The sequence below is a fragment of the Rissa tridactyla genome, chromosome 16 (assembly GCF_028500815.1).
Source record: "Rissa tridactyla isolate bRisTri1 chromosome 16, bRisTri1.patW.cur.20221130, whole genome shotgun sequence".
NCBI classification, from domain to species: domain Eukaryota; kingdom Metazoa; phylum Chordata; class Aves; order Charadriiformes; family Laridae; genus Rissa; species Rissa tridactyla.
In genome coordinates, this window is record NC_071481.1 from 624,971 (window position 1) to 641,639 (window position 16,669).

General features: G+C 70.4%; 2 protein-coding genes across 6 annotated transcripts; both read left to right on the plus strand.

Moving 5' to 3' along the window:
- Nucleotides 1-184: 184 nt before the first annotated feature.
- On the plus strand, nucleotides 185-12,261 carry PLEKHG5 (pleckstrin homology and RhoGEF domain containing G5). 5 transcript variants are annotated; one of them, XM_054222619.1, is made up of 23 exons: nucleotides 185-266; nucleotides 399-458; nucleotides 4,047-4,123; nucleotides 5,717-5,846; nucleotides 6,032-6,134; nucleotides 6,215-6,275; nucleotides 6,357-6,448; nucleotides 6,527-6,663; nucleotides 6,750-6,898; nucleotides 8,374-8,559; nucleotides 8,737-8,907; nucleotides 8,982-9,077; nucleotides 9,180-9,230; nucleotides 9,349-9,498; nucleotides 9,574-9,684; nucleotides 9,755-9,904; nucleotides 9,984-10,121; nucleotides 10,413-10,532; nucleotides 10,627-10,759; nucleotides 10,830-10,945; nucleotides 11,017-11,159; nucleotides 11,234-12,019; nucleotides 12,121-12,261. In XM_054222619.1, the coding sequence occupies exons 4-23, from the start codon at nucleotides 5,804-5,806 to the stop codon at nucleotides 12,128-12,130; spliced, it is 2,946 nt and encodes a 981-aa protein (XP_054078594.1). In that variant the 5' UTR covers nucleotides 185-266; nucleotides 399-458; nucleotides 4,047-4,123; nucleotides 5,717-5,803; the 3' UTR covers nucleotides 12,131-12,261. The 5 variants fall into 5 exon arrangements, with proteins under 5 accessions (XP_054078594.1, XP_054078592.1, XP_054078591.1 ...); XM_054222617.1 differs by lacking the exons at nucleotides 185-266; nucleotides 399-458 and having other exon boundaries at nucleotides 9,592-9,684; XM_054222616.1 differs by lacking the exons at nucleotides 185-266; nucleotides 399-458; nucleotides 12,121-12,261 and having other exon boundaries at nucleotides 11,234-12,023.
- Nucleotides 12,262-12,999: 738 nt separating this feature from the next.
- TNFRSF25 (TNF receptor superfamily member 25) lies at nucleotides 13,000-16,632 on the plus strand. The gene is made up of 7 exons (XM_054222624.1): nucleotides 13,000-13,123; nucleotides 14,612-14,807; nucleotides 14,897-15,028; nucleotides 15,154-15,306; nucleotides 15,380-15,461; nucleotides 15,551-15,603; nucleotides 15,688-16,632. Exons 1-7 carry the CDS (start codon nucleotides 13,094-13,096, stop codon nucleotides 16,314-16,316), a joined length of 1,275 nt encoding a protein of 424 aa, XP_054078599.1. The 5' UTR covers nucleotides 13,000-13,093; the 3' UTR covers nucleotides 16,317-16,632.
- The last annotated feature ends 37 nt before the right edge of the window (nucleotides 16,633-16,669 follow it).

The window sequence follows — 16,669 nt, forward strand, 5'->3', positions numbered from 1 at the left end:
CTGCTGCCCCGCAGCTCCGGGTGTTTGGCCCTAGTAGAGGGGGGAAGGAGCAGGTTGGAAAATCCTTTCCCCCGGGGCGACCGCGGGCACAGCCGCTGGAGGGAGTCGCCCGCGCGACGCCTGTCTGCGCTGTCACAGCTCGCCTCGGTGACACGGCGTCATCCCGCCGCGCTGGCTCTTCCTGTGTCCTGGCTTGCCGGGGTAGAAGCTGAAGGCCCTGGCGCTGTCTGAGACGAGCTCTGGGTCTGGCCCCGATGTCCGAATAGGTTGTGCTGCGGCAGGGGCTGCTGTGGGGCGGGAGCCGGGAGGAACTCGTCACCCCGGGCTGCGCCGTGGTTCCCTGGGCTGTGCCCCAGGGGGAAAGGCCGGAGGAACTCTTTGTTCTTTTTCTTTTCCAGCTCTGTCCGGGCAGCAATTCGCTGCGGAGCAGAGATGAGGCTGGTGGGGGTCACGCAGAGGTGAGCGAGCGTCTCGGGCTGAGTTGAGGACCTTTTCGGGAAAACCTGAGTGGGTAACACCGGCACCTCTGGCATTTAATGGATCCATGACTGCAAAAATAACCCAGCTGCTAACGGCAGCTCCTCGTAACGTGGCACGGCTCTGCCCCATCCCAAAGCAGGGGACAGTCTGGCCATGGGGCCCGCGCCCCCCGTGGTGGGTGTCCGTTTGGATCCCTGGTGTCAAGGTCTCTCCCATGGAGGAGGGAGGGATGTGGTGCGCTGCTTGGGGCCGGATCTTTTCAGTGGGCGGCTGCTGCAGGTGTGAGTAATCTGTGAAAAATGCTCTTATCTGGCCTGCGAGGAGATTTCCTAGCGCTCCCCAAGCATGTACCTGTAAACCAACAAATCAAGGGGGGTGGCCGCTGGAGAGGGGCTGCCAGGGGCTGTGGGGCGTTGCTGCCTTCTAAAGAGTTAAAGCTTTAACTTAATCCAGGCCTAATTATCCCCATCTGGCTGGGTCTGGCAGCGCAGGAAGGACTTGGCTGGCAACCTGGCCTGAACAGTGGCTAAAATAAATACGGGGGCCATCGTGCAGCCGGTGGGAAAATCCCGGCCGAGACAAGGGTTCGAGTCGTGAGGGAGCGGGCGGAAAAGGCGCCAGGAAAGGTGAGAGGGGCGAGCAGCGGGGGTGAAACGGCCGGGACTGAGCATCCTCCTGGGACTGAGCATCCCCCTCAGGGCTGTCACCGGCCCCCAGCATCCACCGGGCTGGGCAGGGGGTGCCCCTCCTTGAGTGAGTGACCCCCCTGTGCCTGCGCCCAGCCTCCAGTGTCCGGGGTGGCATCATTCCGGGGGGGACAGAGGTGGACAGTGCAGCCTTGGGCAGGGCGAACAGCCCCAGGGGGGAGCGCGGTATGGGGCAACCGGGGGCTTTAGGGCATAAATCTCGGGGTGGCACCCCCCGGCACGGGTGGGGGCACTCAGTAGCGTGATCGATAGGAAATCAGTTACTTAGCACTTAAAGCATCAAGGATGTGCTAAATAAAGCCGGATGGTTGGGCTTTTTTAATGTGCTAGGATCTATTAACTTTGCAGCAATTTTTTTGTTGTTTTTTTTTGTTTGTTTGTTTGTTTTTAAATTTCTGACTACCGTTTCTAGCAAAGGGCACCTAGAAGCAGCAAAACTATGGGGAGCCACGTGGTGCTTTGGGGAGAAGATGCCGAAGAGTTTGGGAGCTGGGGTGGTCTCAGCCCAGCTGATCGCCCCACGCGGGGTTTTGGCTTTTCCCCCTGGTTTAGGGAGAGTTTTGCGTGGGGCAGGACAGAGCTGCCGTCCTTTCCTGTCTTTGTGGGTTTTAAGCCCAATCCGGTGCTTTCCCATTTGCTTAGGTTTGGCAGCGGGAAAACCCCCCTAAAGACCCCCGGCTTTCCCTGCGCGGGCTGGGGGCCCCGGCGTGCCCACGGCTGCGGGGGTGCAGCGGGGGCTCGGGGCGGCGCATTCCTGCCCCCCAAAAGCCATCCGACGTCGGAGCCGCTGAACAGCCCCCCTCTTCATGCCGATTATTTTAATCACAAGCGCGTCTTGTCTCCGCGGCCGAATGTCTTTCATAGACGGCGGAAAGTGAAATTTGTGCAATGTCTGTGGGAGGCTGAAGAAAGGCCCTTTGTGCCGGCCTCCCGGGCACCCCGCGCCGCCGCCGGCCTCAATGCGCCGCTTGTCCGGAGACCGGGACCTGCTCTTAAAGCCGGAGCTGGGCTACCTCGGCTAGTCCCACCGCCGGGGCGGGCAGGGCTCCGGGGGGCCCCCGGCCGCCACCCCAGGATGTTTCTGTACTGGAGGAAGCGGGGTGCCTACGAGCTGGAGGCTTTGCCCACCGGGCTGGCGGGGCTGGAGTACGGGGCGGTGGAGCGCTTCTCCTGGAGCTCCAGCCTGGACATCAGCGAGGAGCTCGGGGGTAGGTGGCTGGGGGGGCACGGGGGCTGGTGGGCAGCCGTGCTTGGCCAAAAACCTCCAGCCCTGGCAAGGAGGATGAAGGGCCAGGAGAAACTCCGGCTGGAACGGGAATGGTGTAGGGAGGATGCCGCGGGGAGGCTGCAGGTGCAGCTGGGGAGCGCTCACCGAACCGCCCCGTGCCACTGGCACCGCTCCCTCCCGGCACAGGCCCCAGCGAGCTGCCACCGTGCGCTCTGGTATAAGGATCCTCCGGTTTCAAACTCGCTTGCCGTCACCGGCAGAGCCGGGCACGGTAACAGAGCTGGCAGGAGGAGGAGGAGGAGGAGGTGGCCGACCAGGGAGAGGAGCTGGTGGGGCCAGGATCCCTCCTCCAGCCCTCAAGTGTCCAGTGGCGACCTGGACCTGCCTCCACCAGAAACTGGGGTCCCCTCTGCGCACCCCCTGCTGCAGAGCTCCTGCCCGGGACACCTGAGGCTCTGGTCCACGCGTGACCTGCGGCCGGGGCCAGCGTTCGGGCAGAGCCGAGCGGCTCTGGCTGTGCCACTGGCTGCGGTGTGGGGCTGGTCCCCGGCACCACCGGCTGCTCCGGCCTCGGGTCTTTGGTGAGTTTGTAAAACTTTCCCTCGGGTGCGTGAAAGAATTTCTTGTTTGCTTCCGTTATTATTCCCGATAGGTCAAGTGAAACGGCGGCAGCGGGGGGCGGCCGAGCTCGGTGGGGGCTGTGGGGACAGAGCCCTCATTGTGCTCCTGCCGCGGGGGCAGCCGGCAGCCCCGGCTCCCGGTGCTCTGCCGGGTGTCCTGCCTGCGCCCGGGATCGCTGCCTGGCCAGGAGCTGGGGCAGCCGGCACCGGCCCGGATCTCCTCCCCCTCTCCGGGCAGAAGCAGCAGCTTTGTCAGCGTTGCCCCAAAAGACATTTTTTCCCGCAGATGGAGTCTAACCCCAGCCTTGGCCGCGGTCCCGCTCGGATGCTGTTTTTGTTGGCAGGAGGGATGCGGGAGAGCGGAGCGGCGCGGCGGGGAAGCCCCTGTGCCAGCCGCCCTGCTGCTGGGACCGTGGCCGTCTGGTGTGGCCGTGCCACCGGCACTCTCGGTGTCCCCTGCACGGGCTCCATGTCTGGCAGGGCAGCTTCCCACTGGAGCATCCCTGGCCCGCAGGAGGGTGTTCGTGCTGCTCGTTTGCTGCGAGCCACCCGGACTCTGTTATTTTTAAACGATTAGACGCGACACATAACAAAAGCCTTCAAAATAGGATTTGTCCCTAAGGCCGATTTAACTGTCAAAGCTTAAAGTGGCTCCTAAGCCCCGTTGGGGGCTGGCAAGTGGCAGATTTAGCGTTCCTGCTGCAGCCCCGGTCCGTGCCGCTGCTGGGGCAGGTCCATGTCCTGATCCTGTGACTTGGGGCGCCGGGCAGGTGCCGGATGCCGACGCTGCAGGATGCAGTGCTGGCTCTTGGGCTTGGGGTTCCGTCCCCCTGGATGGGCTGCGGGGCAGGCAGGAGCAGGCAGGCCCAGCCTCGGCTGAGCCCGAGGGCTTTGCCGAGCTCTTAAACCCAGGGCTTGCAGTGCGGGAGCCTCGGCACAGCCCCCCTGTGCAGGCAGGGCTGGGGGGGCTCACCGCAGCACCCCGTCACTGACCTCCCTCTTCTCCCGCAGCCGAGCCGTGCCCGCCGGAGGAGACGGTGCTGCGCTGCCAGAACCCCGACTGCAGCGGCGAGAGGAGGGCGGCCAAGGTGGGTGCTGTGGGATGGTGGGCAGTGACGGGCAGCTGCCTTCTGGCCATCGGGCTCACGGGTGAGAAGAGGCAGCGGGCAGCTCTGCCTGACCTGCCGCTCCCCGAAGTCCCTCTGGCACGGCCAGCAGCTGCCCCCCAGCCGTGTCCCCCCGGCCCGTGCTGGGCATGCGTTCCCTGCTGGTGGTGTGGTCCTGCGGGCATTTAATGGCGCGGCAGCTCGCCCGATTCCCCTAGCTGGTGTGACTGGCTAATCCGCTCCAGCCCGTCTGTCCCCCTGCTCGCTACCATGACACTAGAGCGGATTTAGGGTCCCTTCTCTCCCACCGGCAGCAGGGCGGGGGTGCTGGCTGGGCTGGGGCTCATCCTGCCGTGGCACGGAGCTGCATCGCGTCCTCCCTCGCTTCGTGGGGCAGCTGCGGTGTGCCGGGAGCGCGGTGGGGCTGGGAGCTGATCCCTGGGGTGGGCCGAGGGGTCCGGGTATCCCGCCCAGACCCTCCTGCAGGGAGGGTTGACAGGGAGCCCCGTATCCCAGCGGGGCAGCTGCCGAGGGTCCCGGGCGGCCCTGCGCAAGCGTCGGCTGCTGTCGTTGCCTGGAGCCTGTGGCCATGCTCCCCGTCTCCCAGGTGCCATGATGGCCATGATGTTGTTGGGCTGGGGCTACGGTGGTGGGAGAGGAGGAGGCAGGGGCTGGCGTGTCCGCAGGGCCAGGGGGAGGACACTGGCGGGTGCCATGGAGGGGCTGGCGGCCCCTCGGGGAGTGTGCGGGTGGCGGGAGCGCGTCAGCTCTGACCTCATCATCGCCGGGAGGAAGGAGGGCAGGAAGCGGGGGCGGCTGGGGCTGCACGGGCGCTTCCTCCCCGCAGCGGCACGGTGCACTGCAGGCAGGGCTCGCTCCTCCCCGGCAGCCCCTCGCACCCCTCCATGTGCGGGGCAGCGATGGGGGTCCCACAGGGGATGGGGACGTGCTGGCGGTGCAGTGGGGTCGCTGGCAGTGGCCGGCAGCACCGCGGTCCCTGGGAGCAGGACGAGCTGGAGCCCCCAGTGAGGCGAGCGCTGGCTGGGGGTCATGGGCTGTGCGCTGCGCTGGGGGCCCGGCCAGGGATTTAAAAATAACCCGCTGTGAATGCCCGGTGGGGCTGGGGCTGCGCACAATCGGAGGAAACGTGCCGGCTTCGAGCATTGTTTGGCCACAGACGCTCGCTTCCTCCGTCCTGCCCCGGGAACGCTGCTCCCGCCGGCACAAAGGGGCTGCGGCACGGGAGCATGGCCTCCCCAGCACCCGGCGAGGGGCAGGTGGCTGTCCCCCGGCCGCCCCCGCTGTGCCCAGGCGTGTGCAGCCTCCCCGGGGTCCCGGCTCAGCGCGGTGGAGCGGGGAGGGGGCTGTGCGGTGCAGCCCCCCCGTCTCGTGGCCATGTCCTGCTCACGCTGCATTCCCCGCGCCCGCTCTGGCCCGTGTTGCCCACCAGCGGTGTGCGGCAGCAGCGTGGGATGGGAAGGGGGGTCCCTGCTGCCTGCGGTGCTGCCCGTCCCTCCTGCTGGCAGCTCCCAGGCAGCCGCTGCCCGGCTCATGCGTGTGCCCGTCCCCACGCAGGTATGTCACCACGCCGAGTGCCAGCAGCTGAACCGCAGCAGCCCGCTCAGCCTGTGTGAGCTCTGCGACAGCCGCCTCCATGGCGCCATGCACTTTGACAGCCACATTCGCTTCGACCTGCCCCCGCAAGGTGAGCCGGGCTGGGGGCTGCCGGCACCGCTGCGCCCGGGGGGATGCGCTTGCGGCCAGCACGGTGCGGCCATGGGAGTGGGATGCACTTGGGGCTGGTGCAGGACAGGGATGGGAGTGGGATGCAGCCGGAGCTGGCACAGCGCTGGGGGTGCCGGCACAGCCCAGCTCGATGCCCATCTGCAGGCTCCGTCCTGGCCCGCCACATGTCGACGCGCTCGTGTCCCCCACGCACCAGCCATGCCTCCGACGTGGAGGAGGATGGGGAGGGACCTGCGGACAGCAGAGGGTGAGCCCCCGGCCCTCCGTGTCCCCTGCACATCCCCAGCCCACGGCGTCCCCGTCACCCTGCCCGCCCTGTGCTCGCAGGGAGCAGAGGAGCTCGGCGCTGAAGCTGCCCAAGAAGAAGGCTCGGCGCAGGCACACGGACGTAAGGCACCAGCCCTTCTCCCTGGGGTGGCCCTGGCCAGTGGAAGGGAGCCCTGGGCGAGCGGCTGCCGCCTCCCCCCAGGACCCCAGCAAGGAGTGCTTCACCCTGAAGTTCGACCTCAGCGTCAACATTGAGGCAGAGATCGTGCCGGCCGCGAAGAAGAAGTCCCTGGGGTGAGTCTGCCAGGGAGGGATGCGGGGATGGATGTGGGGACAGACGCAGGGATGGACGTGGGGCTCGTGTCCCCGCAGGGAGGTGCTGCTGCCGGTCTTCGAGAGGAAGGCGATCGAGCTGGGCAAGGTGGACATCTACCTGGACCAGTCCCACACGCCGCTCTCCCTCCAGTTCGAGGCGTACCGCTTCGGGGGGCACCACCTGCGGGTGAAAGGTGCGGTGGGGTCTGGTGGGGGCCCGGCGGGAGGCTCAGCTACCCCAGGGCTCACGGGGGACTCTGACGGCCTGATGCTCCCACAGCCAAGCCTGGGGATGAGCTGAAGGTGGAGCAGGCGGCATGGGAAGCCAAGTCGGCCAGCCTGCCCATCCTGCACCCAACCCGGACCACTGCACTCCTTGGGCCGGTGCCGGAGCTGGTGCTGGGATGCCGGGAGGGCACCGACAGCCTGGTGAGTACCGGTGCTAGCCCTGGGGACAGGAACTGGGGGGGGGGGGGTGGGGCATGGGATGCCCCAATAGCCATCCTAGCTGAGAAGATGGGGACATGGGGCAGCAGCACGGTGTCTCATGGGTGGCCTTGTGTGGTGTCGGCTGAAGACACTCCCAGAACCCCGAGAGCTCGTTCAGCTCTTGGCTGTGCTGTCTGCGCCATGGTGGCGGTGACTGTGCCAGACGTGGCAGCTCAGCTGGTGGCACCAGCCCTGTGGCCATGCCATGTACAGGCTGGCACCAGAGCAAAGGCAAACAGGAGCCCTGGGGGCCCCGGGGCTCGCCCTGGCCGCCAGCCCTGCTCACACTGCGGCACCTGGCAGCTGCCAAGCACAGCCCGGTCCTGCCCCATGGACCCTGGCCCCAGATAAGGCGTGGGGCCGAGCTGGCCGGCACTCCCCGTGGGAGCAGGCTGCCACGCTGTGGGGAGTGGCTGGGGGGGGGGATGCAGTGCTCAGCCCCGCGCCGGCAGCCCTTGAAGGTGGCAAGCTGGCTGTGTGGCCGGGGCTGGTGGCCGCCCGCGTCCAGCACTACAATGCCTGGCTGCAGGACCAGCAGGGCCCTGGCAGGGTGGGGGGACCAGCCGGCTCCCAACTGCCTCTGCGGGCGTCTCGGCCCCTGGTGCCTTCCGGGAGGCAGGGGGGAGCGGAGCCGCGCCAGGGCCATGGGGCTGGCAGCAGCACGGTGAGTAACGGGGATGGTGCCGCGGTGGCTCTCCCCACCCGGGGCTGGGGACGTGGCGGGGCGTGGGGCTGTGGTGGCAGTATGCCACGTCCCATGGCTCGGTTGCAGGCAGGGAGCCCTGGCCCTGCTGCCCTTTGTGCCGGGGTGAGGAGATGGCAGCAGCCGCGTCCCGGGAACATGTGGGGAGGCAGCTGGTGCAGCGGTGCCCAGGCCGGTGGGAGCCCTTGGCTGTGACCCAGCCCTCGCGGCCGGCCGGGGGGCTTTGATCTCCGCCGGTGAATTGTTCAGCTCTGATTAGTTTATCTGACGAGGAGGGAAATTAGGTTTTCGGCGCTGGCCCCACCTCCTTTTGTTTCGGAGGAGCCCGGCCACTGCCTGCCCGGCTCCAGCTCCGCCATCCGGGCTGGGAGAGTGGCCGGGCCGGCGGCTGAGCTGGGGTGCTGTGCCCCGCGGGATGCCCTGAGTCCCCACACTGCCGGGGCCACTTGCCTGCGACCGGCTGGGCTTGGCCAGGCAGCACCCGGGGCGCCGTGCCCCCAGGATGCAGGTAGGCAGGTCAGTGCGGGCAGGGGAGTGTGGCCGGGGGGACCCTGCTGCCCGGGGTGCCATCTGGGTGTCTGTCTCTCCCACGGGTGCTCGAGGTGAGCCCTGCCGTAGCATCGTGCTGTGCCATGCTGCTGTCCCCACCCCGGTGGCCCAGGCGCGCAGTGCCGGGCCCTGACCTGGGAGGCACCGGCTGTCCCCGCTGCAGGCTCCGGGCCGGCGGAGGAAGAACATGACGGAGTTCCTGGGGGACGCCAGCATCCCCAGCGCCGAGCCAGCCCTGCCCAGTGGTGGCTCCCTGCCCGCCAACGGCACTGACACCTGGAAGAACCGCGCTGCCAGCCGCTTCAGTGGGTTCTTTGGCTCCGGCACCAGCACCGGCTCCTTCGGGCGGGTAAGTGGGATGTGGGCACAGGGAGGGGGCATGGGAGCTGTCTGCGGTGATGTTGGGGAGCCGGAATGTGTCCCCCTGGGGCTTGAGCCCCCCCAGCTCTGCGGGCAGGGCGAGGGGGTCTGCGGCGTGTCCCTGCTGGCCCCTTGTCCAGTCGCTCTGCACCTGGCTTTTGGCCAGGAGACCGAGAAGCTGGAGCAGCTGGCGAGCAGGCTGCACGCCTACGGCACCTTCGGGCTGCCCAAGCTGCCGCCCCAGCTCCGCTTCGACCGCGACTCCTGGGAGGAGGATGGGGACGAGGCCGGGCTGGCGCTGGAGGACAGCTGGCAGCAGATCATCCGGGGCGCGGAGGTAGGCCTGGGGGGCCGGGGGACCGCGGGGGCTCTGCCCAGCCACCGGCGCGGTGCTGACGCTCGGCCCCGCAGGCCCTGTCGCGCCGGCAGTGCCACCAGCAGGAAGCCATCTGGGAGCTGCTGCACACCGAGGCCACCTACATCCGCAAGCTCAAAGTCATCACCGACGTGAGTGCTGGCGGCAGCCATGCTGTGCCGCACCATGGTGGGGGGCTGTGGCCGCACACCCCACCGGCGGCACCCCACCAGCTCCCCGCTCTGTCCCCGCAGCTCTTCCTCTGCTGCCTGCTGAACCTGCAGGAGTCGGGGCTGCTCTGCGAGGTGAGCACTGGGGGGCTGCAGTGGCCGGGGACCCCCAGGCCAGGGATGGGACCCCGGTCTGGCCACACCGGCAGGATGTGGGTGCCGTCCCCTCGCAGCTCCTGCCTTGTCCCCGCAGGTGGACGCTGTACGGCTCTTCGGCAACATCGGAGAGATCATCCGGCTGCACCGCGAGCTGTGGCGTAGCGTCATGGCCCCGGTGCTGGCCAAGGCACGCCGGACCGGGGCACTGCTCGACCCCATCGACTTCCTCAATGGCTTCAAGATGGTGAGTGGGGACCTGTGCCGCAGCGGGGGGCTGTGCTGAGCTGTGCCCCATGGTGACCCCCCTGCACCCCCCCAGTTCGGCTCCCTCTTCAAGCCCTACGTGCGGTACTGCATGGAGGAGGAGGGCTGCATGGAGTACATGCGGGCGCTGCTGCGGGACAGCGAGCTCTTCCGCGCCTACGTGACGGTAAGGGGAGCAGGCAGGGGCTGGGACCGGGGCCGGGGCTGGTGCCAGGGCTGATGCCTGTGTGCTGCAGTGGGCCGAGAAGCACGAGCAGTGCAGCCGCCTGAAGCTGAGCGACATGCTGGTGAAGCCCCACCAGCGCCTCACCAAGTACCCGCTGCTCCTCAAGTCCGTGCTGAAGAAGACGGACGACCCCCGTGCCCGTGATGCCATCACTGCCATGGTAAGGGGCCGAGGGCACAGGGCGGTGGGGAGTGGAGTGAGGTGGTCGTCCCCCCCCTCACCAACTGCCCTGGCTGCAGATTGGCTCTGTGGAGCACTTCATCAACCACGTCAACTCACGGATGCGCCAGCGGCAGGAGCGGCAGCGCCTGGCTGCCATCCTCGACCGCATCGATGCCTACGAGGTGGTGGAGGGCAGCACAGATGAGGTGGACAAGGTAGGCTGGGCATGGCGGAGCTGCCATGCCATGTCACCCTGTGTCTTGCCACCCCATGCCATGCCATGCCACTCAATGCCACTCCGTGCCATGCCATGCTACTCAATGCTGCCCCATGCCATGTCACACCACCCTACGCCATACTGTGCTATGCTACCCTGTCATTTCATGCCAAGCCAACCCATGCCATGTCATGCCACCCAATGCCATACCAAGCCACCCCATGCCATGCTACTCCATGACACCCCATGCCATGCCATGCCCACCACTGACGCCAGGGTCTCCCTGCAGCTGCTGAAGGAGTTCCTGCGGCTGGACCTAACGGCCCCCATCCCTGGCACCTCCCCGGAGGACACCCGGCAGCTCCTCCTCGAGGGCAGCCTGCGGATGCGGGAAGGTAAAGACAGCAAGGTGAGGACCACAGGGGACGCCATGTCCGGGCCCCTGCCTGCGTGCCCCTGCCCGCCGCGCCGGCTGGTGCCCACAGCTCCATTCTTGCCCACAGATGGATGTCTACTGCTTCCTCTTCACTGACCTCTTCCTCATCACCAAGCCCCTCAAGAAGGCTGAGCGCACCAAGGTGATCCGACAGCCCTTGCTGGTGGACAAGGTCGTCTGCCGGGAGCTCAGGGACCCGGGTGAGCAGCACGGGGGGCAATGGGGACCATGGGGGGGTCTCAGGACGCTGCTGACAACCCCTGCCCACAGGCTCCTTCCTCCTCATCTACCTGAATGAGCTGGGGAGCGCCGTGGCCGCCTACACCTTCCAGGCCAGCGGGCAGTCGCTGTGCCGCAGCTGGGTCGAGGCGGTGCGCAACGCCCAGGTGAGGGGCGTGGGGGGTGGGTGGGGGTTCCGGGGGCACCCAGTGCCTCTCTGATGCCTCCCCCTCCCCAGAACCTGCTGCAGCAGCTGCGGCAGCGCCGGCGCCTGGAGGAGGAGGAGGAGGAGGAAGAGGAGGAAGGCGAGAGCGGCACCTCAGCTGCCAGCTCACCCACTGTCCAGCGCCATGGCAGCGCCAGCCCTGACTCGCAGCGGTGGTAGGGAGCGGGAGGGGGGCCCTGCTCATCCCCCGGCCTGGCACATCCCCCTCCTCACTCTGCTGCCCCCGCAGCCCCTCCGACGGCTCTACTGAGACCCTCGCCGTGGTGGCAGTGAATGGCAGTGATGAGCTCTCCTCCCCGGACTGGGACACGGGGCCCTTCGGCTCGACCTCGGATGGCTCCTCTGTTGGCACCGGCACCTCCATTGGCACCAGCACCTCTGCTGACACCCCCACCTCCGCCGAGACCCCCACCCGGGAGCTGCCGGCGGGCGCCCTGCCTGTACCCCTGCCCCATGGCGCAGCCCCCCCGGCCAACGGCTGCCGCTCGTCCTCCATTGACAGCGCCTACGGCACCCTCTCGCCCACCTCCCTGCGGGACTTCGGCCAGCAGCCCGAGGGGGCGGCCGAGGAGGGGCGGGAGCCCCCCCCGACCCCGCGTCCCCCCTCGCCCCGGCTGCGCCGCCGGATGCCCGTGCAGCTCCTGCCCTGCCCGGCCAGGGTGCTCAAGTCCAAGTCGGAGGCCAGCCTGCCCCAGCTCCTGCCCCCCGGCCCCCCAGCCCCCCTCAGCCAGAGCCGCAGCCTCTCCGACCTCTGCGCCGGCCCCCCCCGGACTAGCCAAGCCCCCGGTCCCCCGGCCGCCCCCGGCAGCGGCGGCAGCTCCGCCTCCGAGCTCTCGGAGCCGGAGGAGCCGGCGGAGAGCCCGGCGTCCCTGCCCGGGGCGCTGGGCCGCGTCCCCCCGCCCGCCGCCCGCCGGACCCTCTCGGACCCGCAGGCGGCCCAGCACCGCAAGCTGACCCTGGCGCAGCTGTACCGCATCCGGACCACGCTGCTGCTCAACTCCACGCTCACCGCCTCGTAAGCGCCCTCCTGCCCGCAGGCTCCCGGGGGATGCTCCGGCCCTTCCCGGGGCCGGGCCCCGCCGCTCAGGGCACCTCTCCCCGCCCCGTGTCTTGCAGGGAGGTGTGAGAGCCGCCGGGACGGACAGACGGACGGACGCGCCGAGGAGCTGCTCCCGCTTCTACCCGCCGCGTAATGCCGGGGCCCGGCGGAGCGGGCGCGGGGGTGCCACGCCGGTGGGGGCGCGGGTGGGGGCGCAGACCAGTCCCCTCGGCAAGGGGCTGCCCGCTTCTCCCCGGAGCGGGGACCCTTGTCGGCAGAGACGAGGGTTGTCGGTGGGGGCCCGGCCACTGCAAGGTGCGTCGGGCCAGGGTAGCCCCGGGGGCGCGGGAGGCTGCGGGGGGCCGTGGGGCGGCTCCGGTGGGCGAGGAAGGGGTGACGACGTCGGCGGTGGTGAGCGGGGAAGGTGCTGAGAGGGACGCGGCGCCGGTGGCACGGTGCCGCGGGCGGGGGGGCTGGTGGCAGGAGGGGACGGCGCTGGGCTGGGACGGGCGGTGGCCCCGGGGTCTGGCCGGGGCGGGACGGGCGGCGGCTCCCGGGGCCGGAGCGGAGGAACCGCGGAGGGGACGGAGCGTCCCGGACGAGCAATAAACCCAGCTGGTGCGGATCGGGCCCGCCTCGCCTCTCCTTCGGCCGCGGGGGGGACACGGCCGTGGGACCCCTGTCGGGGCAGACGCCGCGGGGCGGCTCGGGGCGGGGAGGGGGTCAGCGCTGCCCCCCGCGTCCCCGGAGAGGGCGGCGGCCCCGGGCGAGGCGGCGCAGGTCCCTCCCGCGCCCGGCGCTCCCGTCATGGGGTTTCGCACCCCCCGGACTCATTTCCAAAAAAGCATTTCCTCCCGCGGCCGCCGGGTGTAAAAGCCTGTGCGGGGGGGGGGCTGCCGCTCACTCACCACGCGTCCCGCGCTGCCGGCGGGGCGATGGGGTGCCGGGGCACCCTGCCCGGGCGCTGAGCCGCCCCCCCGACACCCCACTGCGCCCGCCGCCCCGCTCCCCTCGCCGCCCCGGCATGACCCAGCCACATCGGCCGCAAGGATGAAGCGCTGCTGCCCGGGGGCGGCTTGGGTGAGTGCGGCGGCGCCGGGGTCCCGCGCCCCCCCTGGCACCGATTCCGGGGTGCCCCGGGGCCGTGGCCGCAGGGGGAGACCGGGAGCAGGAGGGGAGGGCGAGCCAAGGGTGCTGAAAACACTCCCACCCCGCGGCTGAATGCTTGGGACTGGGGTCTGCATCGCCGAAGCGCCTGCAGCGTGGCACGGTCGCGGCGACAGCGGGCACTGCCGTGGGGACAGCGGGTACGGCCACGGGGACCACCAGGCACGGCACGGCCACGAAGCCTGCGGGCACGGCCGCGACGCAGCTGTGGGAACCGTGGGGTCAGCCACGGGGCTGCGGGCAGAACACTGCCACCGGGGACCGGTGGTGGCGGCTGCCGGGGGCCATCCCAGGGATGGGCGGGGATCGTCCCGGTACACGGGCGCACCGGGGCCGCGTTACGGGCAGGAAGCGGTCGGTGGCTCTGCCCGCCGCCCGGCAGGCGGTGGGACGGGGACCGGCGGGGCACCCGCTGCCGGTGCCGGGGAAGGCCGGGGGCAGCCGCCCGGTGTCGGGCAGGGCCCCGCCGTGGGAAGGCCGTGCCTCGGCGGTGACTCAGAGCTGCCGCTGGCAGCCGGGGCCGAGGCGGCCGCCCCGATGTACCGGCAGCGCCCCGCAAGCGGGGCGGCCCGGGCGCAGTTTCCAGTCCGACGGCGGGTTTAATAGAAAATGATTCAGCCGCCGTAATCGGGGCCATCGCGGCTGGGAAATCCAGCCCCCGGCGAGGAATCCCCTGGCTCCCCGCCCGCGCTGCCGGCGCCGCGGCCCTCCCCGGCCCCTCGGGCCCCTGCTCCCCCCGGGGCGGGGGGTGCCCCGCCGGGGCCGTCCGGGGAGCGGGGCTCCCCTGGGCACAGCACCCCGCGCCCCGCGGGGGAAGCGGTGACCTAGTTAGGGATGCACGTACGAGGCGCGATAGCATCGGGGAGAGCGTGAGGCGGGCACGGCTTCCTCTCGGGGAGGAAATCGCCTCCTCTTCGAGGGAGATAAACGCCAGGAAAGCCAGCGCCGGCAGCCTTAACCCTCCCCCGCCCGGCTGCCGGCACCCCCCGGGCCGGCCGTCCCGGGGCAGCAGCACCGGCCCAGCCGACACGGCGTGGGGCCGGCGGCCGAGCCCTCCGGCCCCGCTCCCCAGCCACCCCGGCGGCACCGTTAGCAGAGCGCACGGGGGGCACCCGACGGCGGGCACGGGGAGGTTGAGGGGGGGAAGCGGGCACGGCGGCCCCCGCGGCACCGGCAGGAAGCCGCTTGCTGGGGTACGGCGGGGAAAGGACGGCGCAGGGGCTGCCGCGGGGCATTCCCGGCCGCGGGGCCGCACACCCGAGCAGCTCCGGGACACCCGTACCGGTCTCGGCTCTGACTCCGGTAGCCCGGCGTGTGCGTCCGGCCGGGTGGGCAGCACGGTGCGAGGGCTGCCCCCCGCACCCCACGCCGCCCCCATCCCTGCCCTCTCCCTGCCCACAGGTGATGCTGGCAGCGCTGTGGCTGGCAGCGAGTGAATCGCAGCCCCCGGGGCGCCAGGACGGCGCCGTGCCGCGGGGGCAACGGGACCCGGTGCGGCCGTCCCCCCGCCCGCCGAGGCACGCTGACAGACCCACCTGCCCCGCCGGCATGAACTGGATCGAGAGGGTTCGCCGGTGCTGCGCCCAGTGTCCCGCAGGTGAGAGCCGCCCGGCCAGCACGGCACGGCTCGGCACGGCGTGGCACAGCGGGTGGCCGTTCTCCCTGTCACCCCGCTGTCACCCCCAGGGACGTTCCTGCAGAAACCCTGCTCCAGCCACGGCAACGACAGCGTCTGCTCTGCCTGTACCGCCGGCACCTTCCGCGCCCAGCCCAACACCTTCCCCAAGTGCCAGGCCTGCTACGAGTGCGACCACCACGGTGAGCTGTCGCCGGGCCGTGCCGGGCCATATTGCACGGTGCCGTGACATGCTGTACGGTGCCGTGCCATGCCTCACGGTGCCGTGCCGTGCCGCGCCGTGCCGCTCACCGCCTCTCTCCTGCAGCTTTCCAGAGCGTGCTGAGCAACTGCTCGGCCACCAGCAACGTCGCCTGCGGCTGCGAGCCCGGCCGCTTCCGCCACTGCCTCGACGGGGGCTGCAGCGAGTTCTCCTGCCTGCCGTGCCAGCCCTGCCCCGGGCGGCTCGTCCAGCGGCCCTGTGAGTGCTGCGGGACGGCCCGGCCGTGTCCCCCCGGCCCCGCCGCCCGGCCTGACTCCCGCCCTCTCCGCAGGCTCGGAGGCGCAGGACACGCTCTGCGGCGGCTGCAAGCCCGATTTCTACGCCGACGGCGGCGAGTGCCGGCCCTGCCGCCCGTAAGCGCTGGCTGACCCTCGCTGAGCCCCGACCGGGGACATGTGCGGGGTCGCGGGACAGTCCCCCCACGGCTCCTTTCTCCTTGCAGGACCCCCCCGGAGACGTGTGGGAAGGAGTGCCAGAGGGCGTGCGGCGGCGGAGGTGCGGGGGCGGCGGGGCCGGGGGCGGCGGGGTGCGGGGTCCGCGCCGGCCGGCTGACCGGGCTGCTCCCGCTCCTCCTCGCAGGCTCAGGGCTGGAGTACGTGCTGCTGGCGCTCACCGGACCCCTCTTTCTGGGCGCCCTCGCCATCTACCACAAGAGGAAGCGGCGCCGGCACGACTCCCCGGCCGGCGGAACCCTCCCCGCGGGGTGGGCGGCCCCCGCCACGGCCGGAGCTGCGGTCACGCCGTGGTACCAGGTCAGTGCCCCGGTGCGCGACAGCCCGTGCTGGACCCAGCCGTGCTCCCCCCAGGTGACGGAGCGTCCCGCCGGCACGGCGAGGCGGAGCCCCGAGCACTTGGCCTTGCTGCGGGGGGAGCCCGGCGGCGCGGGCCGGGCGGGTGGCGAGGGGGAGCCCTCCGCCCCCCCGGAGCCCCGCGGGGGGCTGCTGCAGGGCAGCCAGCTCTACGCCGTCATCGACGCGGTGCCGGTGCGGCGCTGGAAGGAGTTCATGCGGGTGCTGGAGCTGCGGGAGGCGGAGATCGAGCTGGTGGAGCTGGAGGTGACCCACATCCGCGACCAGCAGTTCGAGATGCTGAAGCGCTGGTGCCAGCAGACCAGCCCCACGCTAGACCGCGTCTTCGCCGCCCTGGAGCGCATGGAGCTGGCCGGCTGCGCCGAGGCGCTGCGCCGGGCCCTGCCGCCGGGCCCTTGACCCCCCCGGCGCCGCCGCCCCGGCAGAGGGAGGTCCCGGCACCACCCCCGGCTCGGCCAAGCCATACCCCTAAGTATTGTTACTTATGCCGTGTAGACATTTTATGTCAGTTTTATGTCCCCTCCCCTCCCCGCCCGTCCCCCTATTTATGTCCCCCTGCTCCCAGGGCCGGGGGGGACCCCGCGCCCCGGCTGCCCGGCCGCTCGCGGGACGAGCGGGCGCCGAGCCCGCCGCGAACCCATGGGATAGTTCTCGAGGCCCCCCCGCTGCCGGGCGGGCCTGCCCCCGCCCCAATAAAGTGGCGTGTTCTCCCTCCGCCGGGCCCCGGCCCTTCTTCCCGGGGCTGCGCCGGC